The sequence below is a fragment of the Momordica charantia genome (genome assembly GCF_013281855.1).
Source record: "Momordica charantia cultivar OHB3-1 chromosome 7 unlocalized genomic scaffold, Mcharantia_2.0 BLBB01000007.1, whole genome shotgun sequence".
Classification (NCBI taxonomy): Eukaryota; Viridiplantae; Streptophyta; class Magnoliopsida; order Cucurbitales; family Cucurbitaceae; genus Momordica; species Momordica charantia.
In genome coordinates this window covers 19,183,212-19,198,206 of record NW_028275165.1, presented here as the reverse complement: position 1 = coordinate 19,198,206, position 14,995 = coordinate 19,183,212, and the positions used below count along the sequence as shown (strand labels likewise).

Sequence of the window (14,995 nt, the reverse complement as noted above, 5' to 3'; positions counted from 1 at the left end):
CATATGGTTTGCTAGGATGGCTATCTATAGTCTTGAGATGTCCTTGTTGTAAACACAATTTGAAGTTTAATGAAAAGTGAGTTTTCTCATTAGCTTGGTTGAGAGCTTTATCTCCCATTTCTTGTACAATTTCTTGTGTCTTTAGAATTTGCATGTTATGATCATTCAAACGGTGTTGATCATACCTCTTGTGGAGTGATTCGAATCACGAGTTTAGAAACGAGTTTTTTCTACTCTTGATATTGATCATCAAGGTGATCCGTTCTTAAAATTTTCCTTGGATTGATTCCATACTTGTTTTTGGGATTGAGTTCTATGGGTCTTGTTCGTTAGCAAGGTTCTTAGATCAAACTCTTAAGGGTTTCCTAACAATTTCAAAAAATTAGGTACTAAATGGAGAATTACCTAAACGATTAAGGACTATATCGAAGGTATATCGATGCACTGTGGTATAGAAAATGGGTGATTAGTTGGAAAGTGAAAGTAGATGTATAGGAATATCACTAGCAAAAAATGGACAAAATTGTAAAACTAGACAACACAAAATATTGATGGAATAAACTTGTTTTTATTTTGCTTCAAGAAAACCCAACAAACAAATATTAGAACCTATACCATACCTATTTTGCCAAAAAAGGTCTAATCCAACTTATTTGGTAAGCTCTTCCCAAAAAATTAAAAATATATTTATTTGGTAAGCATTTCCCTCTTTTTAACTTTCTTGTTCCCTTTTAATCAAAATTATCAGATTTAAAATCCCTAAAATAATAATAATAAGAAAAACTAGATTTGTTTGCACAACTCTCTTTCTCTCTGATTAGAGAGGAAATCTTATCCCTTTGTTGAGGAAATTACTCTTTTACCACTTCATTGACAAATCTTCCTATTGGTGAAACAGAGAAGTGCTTTTACTTTTAAGGAAACAAAATTACAAAATAATAATATCATATAATACCCAAATTTTGATATATTTTTTTAATATGGTGTATGTAAAATATCTACACTTGTTCCTTTTTGAATTAATATTTTCTAAAACAAACAAAATAATTAGTGCTATGTAAAGTAATAGTTTATAGATGGTACAAGTAATTAATCAAATTATAACTATTTTTAATATTTTAAAGATTAGAATAGCAAATCTATCCATTACATAAATTTTTGGTTGGACAATAATTTATGCAATTTTCCCTTTTTTTTTCTTATTTATTATGATGTGGTCCAACATTAAATTATTGAAAATCACATACATATATATATTATCATATATATATATAATATGTAACTTTCAAGTGTCAAATAGATCCTAAATATATATCATCTCCCATTCATGATTATGATTGATATGACACTTTATATATAATTTGAAGGACTTTATTATTATTATTATTATTAAAGAAAAATTTCGTCATAATTTTAAATTAACATCCTCCAAAATTTAAATTTAGATAATCTTAATATTTTTTTTAGTAGAAATGATGTAGGTAAATCAAATCATCTAGCTCTGTCATATTTTATTATTCATTATTACTTTGAGTTTTAAAAAAATATAAGGTGATTATTCGAATCTCTGATTTTTTGGTCGATAATATATATTTTAATCAATTGAATTATGCTATGGTTTGTCATTATTATTGTTTTCTCCTATAATTAAAAGGATAAAAACAAAACAAGAATACTTTATATCACTTCGTAAATTTCACACAAAATTTTTATATGTTGTAGTAGGGAAGTATGAATTTTTTTTTTAATACACCATGATTTTTGTAATTAAAATTATGCTCCAATTGGCTCAACAAAAATTATTATAAATATAATTTTAACAAGCACACACCAGACAATAATAATTACTTTCGAACCAATTTACCCTAACTCTTGAAATATTATACATCTATACTATAAATAAAATGTTAGAAATCTCTATCTTACATGAACATAAACTTTAAAAAAAAAATTTAAAAATTATTATTATTTTAACCTGCTTTAATTAATATTTAAGTCAAACCACAAATGGTGTAAATGAGCGCACGTCATCCAATGTTTATCGCGATAATAAATAGAAGAATTGCGAAATAATTGGCAGATTATTTTATAAAATGTTATATCTATAATTCATTTAAAAAATACCATGTTTATTAATGATTTCTGTAAAAAAAAATATATATGCAGAGACATTTTTTAAAATCATACTACGTAATCTGATTTCAGACAACATAGATCTGGATACGAATGTGGGATCCTGTACTTCTCATTATCCTCACATAAAAAGAAAAAGAAAAAGAAAAAGAAAAAAATGGAATAAATTAATTCTTCAAGGGCCCTGTTTAATGCATAACTGGAAGAAGTCTGGAATCTATTCCAAAACTATTCTCCTTCTCTGTAGTTTGTGTATTTAAATTGTTCTTGAAGCAGCTGTAATAGACTGCCATTTTTGCAGGCTCTTGTGTTCTGTATTGAGTTTGTTCAAAATGGGGATCTGCCCTGGGGTGGAGATGCTTCAGAAGCTGCTCGACATGTTTTTCGTCGGAAATCTCAGGAAATTAGGATACAACGGCGGCGGTGGCGGCGGTACCGGCGACAGCAAGAAGATCAGAGGAACTGTGGTTTTGATGAAGAAGAGCGTCCTCGACTTCAAAGACGTCAAGGCTTCGGTTCTCGATCGAGTTCATGAGTTTTGCGGGAAGGGCGTCTCCATTCAACTCATTAGTTCTGAGAATCCTTCTGATTCAGGTCTTTCTCGAGAGGAATTAACATTACAGGAGTTCGAATGCAGGGACTGTTTTGTTTTCTCTTATGTGTTGTGGAATTTTTTTTCTTTCTTTTTCTAGCTTCGGCGGCGTATTTGGAGCAGTGGATTACGACGGTGAAGCCGTCGATGACGGCGGACGAGATTGCATTTACAGTGTTCTTCAAGTGGGAGGAGACGATGGGAGCACCGGGGGCGTTCATCATAAGAAACCACCATGCGAGCCAGTTTTACTTGAAGACAGTCACTTTACATGATGTTCCTGGCCATGGCTGTGTGCATTTCGTCTGCAATTCTTGGGTTTATCCTGCTCATCGCTATTCCTATGATCGTGTCTTTTTCTCAAACAAGGTAAAATCTAAAGCATATTTCGTGTAATCAATCCTGTAACTGTGGATTATTAACAGGAGATTCTGTTTAACCTTTTGTTAGAGTTACCTTCCATGTCAAACACCTGAGCCATTGAGGAAGTATAGGGAAGAAGAACTTGTTAACCTTCGGGGAAACGGCATCGGTGAGCTCAAGGAGTGGGATAGAGTTTACGACTATGCTTATTACAATGATCTCGGGATGCCAGACTCGGGCAAAAAGTATGTACGCACTGTTCTTGGTGGCTCGAAGGAGTATCCATACCCCCGAAGAGGGCGAACCGGACGAAAACCGTCGAAATCGGGTTAAGAATTCGATCTTCGTAAACAATTCTTTCGAGTTCATCTTCTTGTACATTGATTAATTCCAGTCATCAGACTGATTCTGTTGTTACAGATCCATGCTGCGAAAGCAGGTTGCCTTTGCTGAGTTTAAAAATTTACGTGCCAAGAGATGAGCAGTTTCGACACTTGAAATTATCGGATTTTCTAGCTTATGGTCTAAAGTCGATTATTCAGACATTGGTCCCAGAGATCAAATCTTTGTGTGACAAAACTATCAATGAGTTTGATTCCTTTGATGACGTTCTGGATCTTTACGAAGGAGGAATGAGGCTGCCAAATGAAATACTAGGCAATCTCAGGGAACTGGTTCCTTGGCAGCTGTTCAGGGAGCTGATGCGCTCTGATGGCCGCCAATTCCTGAAGTTCCCGATACCCGACGTGATCAAAGGTATGCAAATATCATCTGCACTCAGATCAAGCTCTAGGACATCAAGCTTTGGAAAACATGAACTAGAATGCTAAATTTTTGACGTTGTGGTTTCAGAGAACAAAACCGCTTGGAGGACAGATGAAGAGTTCGGACGAGAAATGCTTGCTGGAGTGAACCCGGTGATCATTCGTCGACTCCAAGTACGACACAACTTCGAATCCGTAACTTCATTTGCGAAATTCAGAATGCTCCTTTCACCCATAATTCACTGAAAAATGTTGGCCCTACAGGAGTTTCCTCCCACCAGCAAGTTGGATCCTAAAACATATGGAAAGCAGAACAGTTCCATAACAAAAGATCACATAGAACCGCACTTGAATGGCCTCACTATTGATCAGGTGCTACTCGTAACTTCATTAATCTCCTAAAACCACAACCATTAAGGACTATTTTCAGTCTCTTGATCTCATGCTTTTTGAAAAATAGGGTCTGGAAAATAACAAACTGTTCATTCTGGACCATCACGATTCACTAATGCCGTACCTCAGTCGAATAAACTCGACGTCCACAAAGACGTATGCTACCCGAACACTCCTCCTCCTGCAGGACAATGGGATCTTGAAGCCATTAGCCATTGAACTAAGTCTACCACACCCACAAGGGGACCATCATGGAGCTGTGAGCAAAGTCTTCACTCCGGCCGAGCATGGTGTCGAGGGATCTGTTTGGCAGTTGGCCAAAGCTTATGTTGCCGTGAACGATTCCGGTTATCACCAGCTGATCAGTCATTGGTATGATGCCACAAAACAATTATATAAGGATTGAATTTGTTCCTCCTAAAGAAGTAAAAAAAATTACTGAATTTTGCAGGCTGAACACTCATGCTGTGATAGAGCCATTCATTATTGCAACAAACAGACAGTTGAGTGTCATTCACCCAATCTACAAGCTTCTTCACCCACACTTCAGAGATACAATGAACATAAATGCTCTGGCAAGGCAGATTCTTATCAATGCTGGTGGGATTCTTGAAGTCACTGTCTTCCCTGGAAAATACGCCTTGGAAATGTCTGCTGTTATTTACAAGAACTGGGTCTTCACTGATCAGGCACTCCCTACTGATCTAATCAAGAGGTGGGTTGTATTGTATACTTGTATTTCTTCCAGTCAAAATTGATTTCTCTTGTTCCAAAAGTTCATGAAAATGAATACAGAATTATAACTTTGGCCAAGTACAATGACCAAGTAGACACAATCTCTTAATTGGGACCAAACTTGTAATTTGGAGCTGAAATTTTCTTACCCCATTGTCAGAGGAGTGGCCGTTCCTGATCCAAGTAGCCCCCATGGCCTCAAGCTTCTGATAGAGGATTACCCTTTCGCCGTCGATGGGCTAGAAGTCTGGTCGGCAATTGAAACTTGGGTCAGAGAATACTGTTATTTCTACTACAAATCAGACGAAATGGTCGAAGAGGACACTGAAGTTCAGTCATGGTGGACAGAGGTTCGCAACGCCGGCCATGGCGACCTGAGAGACGAGCCATGGTGGCCCAAAATGAACACCAGAGAAGACCTAATCAATTCCTGCACCATCATCATCTGGATCGCTTCCGCCCTCCACGCCGCCGTAAACTTCGGCCAATACCCATACGCCGGCTACCTCCCAAACCGGCCGACGGTGAGCCGCCGGCTCATGCCGGAACCGGGCACGCCGGAGTACAGAGAGCTCGAAACCGACCCCGATTTAGCCCTACTGAAAACCATCACAGCGCAGCTCCAAACAATCCTCGGCGTATCGCTAATCGAGAGCCTGTCGCGACATTCCGTGGACGAGATTTATCTAGGGCAGAGAGATACGCCGGATTGGACTTCCGATGAAGAACCGGTGGCGGCTTTTGAGAGATTTGGGGATCGGCTGAGGGAGATCGAGGAGAAGATTATGAGGATGAACAATGACGAGAGATGGAGGAATCGAATCGGGCCGGTGAAATTGCCCTACACATTGCTATTTCCCAATACCTCCAACTACTATGAAGAAGAAGGCCTCCATGCCAAAGGGATTCCCAATAGCATTTCGATCTGAAATCTCTGGTTTTCGAGATTGAAATTGTGTTCTTCGAAGATTCGGAATAATAAATAAATCTCTTTCCTTTCTTGTTCTTGGAGATTGAATTTTCAGGTTTGGAGATTTGATTAATCTGCGTGTTTGTTTGGATGTTTTGAGAATCATTTGAAAAAGAACAAAAAAAAAAAATGATGATTATGGTGAAAATTTGGAAGACATTCATGAAATGTTGAATGTTTTTCTTTTTCTTTATAGTACACAAGAACGAAGATTTGAAATGTTTTGCCAATTAATTTATCTGGTTGTTGTCTGAATTACTAAATTTTATCTAATAAAGTATTTGGATATGATTGTATTTTGTTAAGCTAATAATACTTGATCGAAGATTGATTTAGTATGATAAAATAAAAAATCATGGTGAGATTAGAAATTATATCCTAAATAGCAAATATAAATATTTGCTATGAATTTTCTTCCTAAACAAACTATTTAATTTGGTTAGAATCTATATTGTTATTAGAAGAAAAAATTTTCCATGGGCGGAAAGTACTTTTAGGACAATGAATGAGATTCACATGTATCATTTTAAAAATATATGTTTCTCTTATTAATTGGATATATTCACTTTCATCCTAACAACAAACATCTCGTAATATTAAAATGATTTACAAGTGATTATCAAAGTAATAATAAACTCAACCTTTATTATAAAGAAAAGTTAATCAAAGTTATTAATTGAACATATTCTTGTTAATTATTTATTCTAAATAATATATAAACAACGGTTATACACCATAGAAATAAATTTACTAAAAGGGTGCTTGCAAACGCTGTGGTCCAGAAACAACTACAAACAAGAATAATAAAACAAATTAATAATTAAAATTCTATTTTGATTCAAGTACTTTTAAGATTTATTTTATTTCAACTTGGGTAATTTTGATAGGTTAAAAAATAGCTATTCCAAATATAAAAAAAATTAAAAAATAGCTATTCCAACTATCAAAAACTATTTTTTTTAGAACGAGTGGAGGAAGACTAATTTCTACAAACTTGGTAAAAGAAAAATGAGTACCAATTATTAACCAAAAAGAAAGATAACTTTTATATTTTAGAAAAGTGATAAAGTTGTCAGTTTATTTGGTAGTGAGTACCTTTTGATAGTCAATATTATTGAAAAAGTAATATTCTCCTTATAAAACGATATGACAATAAACATTGTCGGTGATATTATTAGAGTGAAAGCTTCATTATTACCTATATCTGCTTAAAATATGACACAACATAACTCTTAAAGATTTTAAAGAAAAGTCTGAAATTTAATATTTGTAATATCTCATCCAACTTAACTTCAAAATAATGGGTATTGGAAAAAAAAAATACTCGAGTCCTTAATAACCGGTTGCACAATTGTTTTTGTTTTTGTTCTACGGAACTCAAGTCCGAAATAGGTCTTACTTGGATTCATACTTGCTCCATAAATTCTCCATCAATAATGGTAATAATCGTTTCATATTGTATGTTTAGAAAGTAACGACATGAAATTATTTTTTTTCTATAGCTTAGCTATTATTGCTAAACTATGCTCCTTTCATTTAAATTTTAAATTTTAGTTTGATTTTTAAATTTTTTTGTTTTTTCAATGTTTTATTCTTGTGATTTGTTTGACTTCAAAATTTCACTCAATCCTATTATAGAAAGTAATATAAATTCCATTAATTTATTTTAGGACGACTATTCAATTTTGATATTACTTTGAGTATATGTTTATAAGTTGTGGTGATGTAAGATTTTGGACGAGGTAAAGAGTTGGATACTGATCCAAGGTGGATATCCAATCAACCAAAATGATGACCTACAAATAAAAGTTTACACCTTGCACTAGTGTGGTACTCATCACGTGTATGTAGAAACGTTGATTTAGTTAAATTGTGCTAGTGTCAAACTGAATGTAGTTAAATTGCATATAAATTACATCATTGGAGAGGAATGAATCTCACCTTCTAGAGGAAGATTGGGAAACGTTGATTTAACATGTGGCGTTTCGTATCAAGTGTTAAGTGAGTTTTTACCAATGACATCTGTATTTTCATTCGGTGCTCAATATATTCAAACTACGGTCCTCGAATGAAAAGACCACATGACAGGTTCTGATTCCACTATAACAAGTTGAAACCAATCTTAACCTCTTTTACAAAGATTTGATCTCCATCACAACTACACAAATAAATTCCTATAACAAATTCTACTCTCTGCTACACTTAACATCAACAAAACACTTCATTATAACCATTATAGTTTGCTCCACAAAATAATAGAGCAAAAATTATTCAGACAGAGATTTTAAATCCTAGAACTTATGGGCCGACCAAAACCAAGGCCCAAAATGGTTGCCAGAGTCATTTTCCTTCTCCGTAGGATTGCCAACATCTGCAACTGTCCCATACTGAGTTGTCTTTTACTGGGCCTAGGCCCATACAGATCGGAAAACAAAAATTTTCATTATTAACTTCTTTTTTATACGCGCGAAAGCAAATATGGTTAATTATTATATATCTCCAACCAAGACATTGTGTGTTCGATCTCCTAACTTCTCTCATATTGTACTAAAAAAACTCCTTTTATACACCACATTCCCTTTCATCCCTGATGACAACTCGACGAACTCAACCCATGGGTTGGGTTGGGTCTCGGGTTCAACCTTTAAAAAATCGGGTCAACCCAATCCAACTCAAATTTATGCATATATCCTCTACCATTTTGTATCTTAATCTCATTCGTCCATGTAGTTTTAACTCCCGATCACCGCGATAGTTAAAAAAAAAAAAACACAACCCGACAACCCAACCCAAGGTTTGGGTAGTTTGGTTGACCATCCAATTCAAACTTGATGGTTCTTATATTTGTCCACCCGAAAATTCAAGTTGGTCCCAAAATCCCTCCTAATCCGATCCAACCCAACTCGGAACGTCTCTAAAAGAGAGAACTTTTATATAATATAGCTCAAATTATAACTAATAATTAAAATATTATAATTTGCAAACTACTTCTGAAAATAATGTATTTTTTATTCGTGTGCTCCTAGTTTGTGTATCTTGAGACAACCTAGGTTACTTCAATAGGAGGGACAATAGTACATATAGGATTTGTAACGTGATTTTTTTAATCCTTATGTGTGTGGAAGAGATGGCATGCAACAAATTTAATTAAAAATAAATAAAAAAAAATCTTTGGGAGGTTTGGGTTTCCACCTAACAATGGAGAAAAATAAATCACAATTAAAAATGGGCGTAAAGACAGCAGATGAGGGGAAGGGAAAGACTGAATAGCACACCGAAAGACAAATAAAACTCACCGTAAATCATTTTTCTATTCTTCCTATTTTAAACGCCAACTGAAAAAAAAAATCTTTATTTTTCCTTTCAATCTTGAATTGAGGTTAGGATATGGGTTCGTCGTTTGGATCCCTATAATTGAGATCCCTATAATTGAGAGATGTCAACAGCCACCCAACACTCTAACTGATGTTGTGGGACTCGTCTCCAAATGGGAGAGGGGAGAAGAAGTCCCGACTACGCGCCTCACAGGACTTGGACCGGAGAGGGGTATTCCCATCCGATCACAAGCCTACTACTCCACCACCTGCTAGTGGTAAAATTGATTCATGATATGACACTTTTGTTAGTACAGTAAATGTGAGGTGGGGATTTATCTAAAAAAAAATAACATTGTCTTAACTGTTAAATTATACTTATTTTGACACTAAATTTTTTTTGTTAGTACAATTTGTTGGGGAGGGGATTCGAACTCACAACCTAAGTTAACGTGACACTGGAAGATTTAGAGATGAAATTAAGACTTTAAATTTATAAAGATAAAGTTGCAATAAGTGTTAAAAGTATGGTAATACAAACTAGAAAGTTTAGGCATTAGAAGTATCATTTAATCTTTACCTATTCTCCTTGCAAGTCCCTCGTCGGTCAATGATGCATAAACTGTTTTGTTATTTTTATGTTTATTTTTTTATTTAAGAAATATGTAATTTTTTCCATTAACTTAAACCTTTTAATATATATATATATATGTAATAAGGATAAGATAATTGAGAATATAGATTAATGTAGTCATCAATCTAATTAAATGATTATATATATATATATAGAGTGTCATCTTTGTACCTGAGGTGGTTACTTGTTTAGTCGAGCTACACAGAACCTTGTACTAGTGTGGTGTTCGGAAACCTACCCTCCAAAAATTAAAATAGAACTTATGGTCTGAGTTAGTGTCGAGTCGAACTGGGTTATATTGTTTAGAAATTACGCACTTTAGAAGAATGGAATACATTTTATATGAGCGCTTTCAGAAGTTGTGACTCTATTTTGGTGCTCTGTATCCAGTGCCAACATATTTTCTTCTGATGATATCCGCTCTTTTCCAATTGGTTTCAAGTCAATTTCATCGGATTGGCCATAGGTGACTTGACTTTGTCTCACTGTGTCCTCAGCATGTCCAAACTAAGGCCCATGTCCTTCAAATAAATAGTCCACGATGTAAGCTTTGGACCAACCTATAACATAATATATGTTTTTGTTGTATTTTAGTTGAGGTAGTTAAGAACTATGCAGATATATATTATATCACATCAATAATTATTTTCCAAAACTTTTTCAAATATATTATATAAGTTAACTCTTTAACCAAAAAAACCATAAATAAAAAACAAGTAGGGTCATAAGTTTTAAAAAACGACAACGAAAATCTAACCAAAATGTCAAAACCTAAAACCACAAAGGAAAAAAAAAAATGACCAAACAAATATCTTATACAACTTATTGTTGCTAGAAGGGGAAAAGAAAAAAAGCTTAATTGTATTGTATATCATTTTTCCAATGATAGAGACGTAGACACTTTTTTTATAAGCTAACTTATTAGCCCACTAGTTCACACGTACAATAAAAATTTAATAAGAAAAGACCCAAATGAAATATAATAAAGTAAAAAGTTGATAAAGCAAAATAAAACTTAGACTCCACTTGATATTAATTTATAAGACCTTCAAAATGACTATGAGAGATTTTTAATTCTTTTCATTTGATAAACTAACTATCTAATTACATCTTCGATTAACAAAAATTAATTTACTTAATATTACATAAAAATTTCTAAAAATACAATTGTCACTACAACAATCTCAAACTAAATATGAAACCCATCATTTTCAAAAAATTATGAATTATAAACTATAAGGTTACGGTATATAACCACATATTATATATTTGCATAAAGTAAAAATATATCTCAAGCATCAGCTATTGCTTTACTTATGATAACCACAAAGTGCTGGCCTTGGGAGGGCAGGGGTATGAAAAAGAAAGCCCTTTTTGTCTTTTAATTCAATCACATTAGGCAGTGACGTCACCCTAAATAATTGCAATTACTATATACTATAACAAAATATATATATATATTAATTAAAATATTGTCTAAGCCAATTAAGCAATAAAATTGGGTAATTCAATAATTAATTAGCGATCGGACGTTGGAGAGTGACATGGTGTGTTTTCGGTAACTCCATTACTAACCTTATATGATTTTTTTATCTCTAAGTTTTTGGATTTTATTTCATATTTTAATAATAATAATTTTTGAGTTTACATTATCATACATGCGGCTAGTGTTCTACAGTACGGTTGCACAGTGTTTTACAATATGATCGCGTAGCCAATAATTTATGCTGAAATTATTAATTAAGTTCTAAATATGAAATATTTACTTTAGTTGAACTTAAATCCGGCACAATTTTTTTTTGTTTGTTTTCCATTGTAGAAAACAAATAAATTCCAAACTGTAGTTTAATCCATCTCAACCCACAAAGTATGGATGCCTAATTCTTTTAATTTTAGCATACCATTCTTATTCTTTTATCTTTCAAGTGACAACTCATTCAAATGGTAGTGCTCTAAAAAAAATATTGATTTTCTTAAGATACAATAATATAAAACAAACATATTTATATTTGATTCTAAGTAAAAGAAAAAAAAATTCAAATATTCAAACACCCAAATCTTAGTGTCTTAAATGACTCAATTTAAACATCACATAAATATTTTCCCCAAAAATTAATATGAAACTAAAATAAAAGTACGAAAGTTGACTTTTATTGATAGATTGTGACGAAAGAAAACTAAGGAAATTTATTGAAAGATTAAAATATATGTTCATATATATATATTATATTTATTATATTTGCCAATTATGTGGAGGGAAGGATTTTGTACATTCATTAACAGGGTCCACCACCCAGCATAATTGAAAGGGTAATATTGTCCAACTAATTTAAGCACCGACAGCTGTCGCTACAAGAACAGAATCAACTTCGCTTCGGCTGCGATTGATCATTTCATCGTCATCGTCTGATTCTACGCTCACCCAAATCTCTGGAATTGCTTGCGCTAGATTATGTACCGTCTCCATAGCGTAATCCGCCTCCTTGCTCTTCACTGCCTTCCCCACCTTCAATTAAACGACACCGTATAAATTACATTAAAAAAATAAATAAATACTCCATTTAATGATTTTATATTTTACCCTTCTAATTTATCGGGTGGATGAGAAATTCTTTTAATACCATTATTTTCAAATGCTACTGCATGTAAATAATAAATATAGATAATATATACTCTGTTTCTTAAATAATTATTTAATTTGGTTGGTAGGAGTAGTATTGGTTCTACTGTAATGTAGAAATTTTTTTTCCCACTGGCATAAAGTACTTTTGGGATAATGAATTAGGAGACGACATGTGTCATTTTAAAGATTTGTTTTTCTCCCATTAATCGGATATATTCACTTTTCCACTCTAACAACTTCTTAATCACTTGTTAATTAAAATGATTTACACGTGATTATCAAAGTAGTAATAAATTCAAAGGTTAATTGAACATATTCTTGTTAATTATTTATTCTAAATAATAATAAACAAAAAAAATAAACAATGGTTAATACAAAAAGGGAAAGGAAATTACCAAAACGGTGCGGAGACCAATTGCTTTTCCAGCAGCAATGTTCCGAATGCTGTCCTCGAAAAATAGCTGAAAACAATAACAATAAAGCAATTTAATAAACCATGGACCAAAATTCATGTTAAAATACTATTTTAATTCACATGCTTCAAGATTTATTTTATTTTAGTTAGGATAATTGCAATAAATTTTAAAAATAGTTATCTAAGACATCGAAAACTTATTATACAAAAACTTTTTCCTTTTTTCTTTTAAAAAATTAGTTGAAGGAGAAAATTAAAAATTATCAAATTGTAATTGGTAGTCCGCATGTGTTAATCAATCAATATCTAAGTTTTATTTGAAAAATAATAATTTATCCAAATACTAAGAATTCTCTCACCACCGACCAGACATTAAAAAAAATACATAAATATCATAATCTCTGGTTATAAATCATCATGTCTATCAGTGTCGGACTTCATTATTGCTTACTTAAATTTTGGTGGTGAACATATTTTTCAAATTAAAAAAAAGTATAAATTTTAATATTTGTATTATCTCATTAATATTAACTTCAAAATAATAGATATTAAAAGAAAGATATCTTGCAGCAAAAAAATTAACAATTCATTCATTTTTATAAAAAGTTTTTGTTACTTCTTTGGTCAAATATTTAATAAGATTTCTCTGTTCAAAATATACATTTCTGTATTTTCATGGATTCGAATGAGAAATTGGCATTTTTATTACAATATAAAAGAATCAATAAAATATGAGAATTATGATAATGTGACTAATATATACCTAATATTAATATTAATTATTTCTTAATTTATTTGAAAATATGAAAATATTTATTTATTAATTTAAATATTTTAAAAATTTAAAATTTTTATATTTTTATGGAATTAAGAACTCCAACTTTGTCTACGTTTCCACGTTTAAAAGCTGCTAAGGAAAATAAAAACCGGTAGATGGAAAGGACGAACGTACCGTACGAGCAGGGTCAACGTCGGCGACGTCAAGAGCGATTCTGAAGGCGTCCATGGACGGCTTGAGAAGGACCGGGAACTCGCTGGGGAAACTGGCCTTATCGAGGTTCGGGTTCATCGTCTCGAAGCATATGATCTTCTCGAAGCAACCCTCCAGCCCCAGCCGCCCCAACACTTCTCCGGCGTGCTTCCTGTCGGAATTTGTGAATATCTGCCGGACATTTTTCCGACGAACCGTTACTTAAACATCACTGTTTCCGGAAAAAAGAAAAAAGAAAACGACAAAGAGTAAAAGAACTCACGATTTTTCTCTGGGGAATGGTCAGCAAGAGACGCCGCAGCTGAAAGTCCGGTTTGATCCGGTCGTACGGCAGCCTCCCGTGCACGAAACTGCAAATTAAAAAACCCAACAAAAACCAACACGTCACTTTTTCGAAACAGAGGATTGATTTTTTTAAAAAAGAAAACAGAGTTGGTAATTGGTTACCTGTGGTAGTCATCGGCGTGGATGTCGTAGCCCAATGCCTGCACATCGAATCAAGAAACCAAATAATTAATCAGCCCATCCGATTATTGTTTAATTAATTACGAGGGATGAATGTTAATTACTCGCAAACCGGCGAGGGTGCTGCCGTAGGTTTTGAAGAGCTCGGTCCGGAGAATCGGGGCTTGGGTTTTGGGGAATCCGCATTCCTCCACCAGAAAATCTGTAACAAAAAGTAAAAAAAAAAACCCAAAACCACCACTTAGAAACTTAACTTCAAATTGTTAAAAATGGTGGATATATATATATTTTTTGAAGTAAAAAACCTTCGATGTTTTTCTTGCAGGCAGTGGCGATCCCGGTGTTGAAGGGGTAGAGGGTGTCGTCCAAGTCTGAAGAAAACAGAGTAATTGATCAGAATAATGCAAAAAATGTTGCAAATAATGAAGATTAAGAAGAAAAAAATACCGAAAATTAGGCAGTGGAGAGAAGAAGCCATGGGAGAAGGAAGAGAGAAAAACAGAGGATTTTGGGAAATCGAAGTTTAGAGAGCAACAGAGCGAAGATGAGAAGGGGGGAGTGGGGGCATTATATAGGGAAGCGCGTGAGGGAAACGCGCTTGGA

The 14,995-nt window shown here is 33.5% G+C and overlaps 2 protein-coding genes across 2 annotated transcripts; one reads left to right on the top strand and one right to left on the bottom strand.

The window, feature by feature from the left end:
- Positions 1–2,232: 2,232 nt before the first annotated feature.
- On the top strand, positions 2,233–5,991 carry LOC111009757 (putative linoleate 9S-lipoxygenase 5). The gene is made up of 9 exons (XM_088126393.1): positions 2,233–2,727; positions 2,826–3,094; positions 3,176–3,416; positions 3,509–3,844; positions 3,941–4,026; positions 4,117–4,224; positions 4,313–4,617; positions 4,697–4,960; positions 5,141–5,991. The coding sequence occupies exons 1-9, from the start codon at positions 2,466–2,468 to the stop codon at positions 5,907–5,909; spliced, it is 2,640 nt and encodes an 879-aa protein (XP_087982519.1). The 5' UTR covers positions 2,233–2,465; the 3' UTR covers positions 5,910–5,991.
- A 6,075-nt stretch (positions 5,992–12,066) lies between these two features.
- On the bottom strand, positions 12,067–14,995 carry LOC111009574 (Haloacid dehalogenase-like hydrolase (HAD) superfamily protein). Its single transcript, XM_022282697.2, has 8 exons — positions 14,840–14,995; positions 14,698–14,763; positions 14,497–14,594; positions 14,375–14,412; positions 14,190–14,277; positions 13,889–14,098; positions 12,917–12,982; positions 12,067–12,404 (listed from the first exon to the last, which is right to left on the bottom strand). The coding sequence occupies exons 1-8, from the start codon at positions 14,868–14,870 to the stop codon at positions 12,228–12,230; spliced, it is 774 nt and encodes a 257-aa protein (XP_022138389.1). The 5' UTR covers positions 14,871–14,995; the 3' UTR covers positions 12,067–12,227.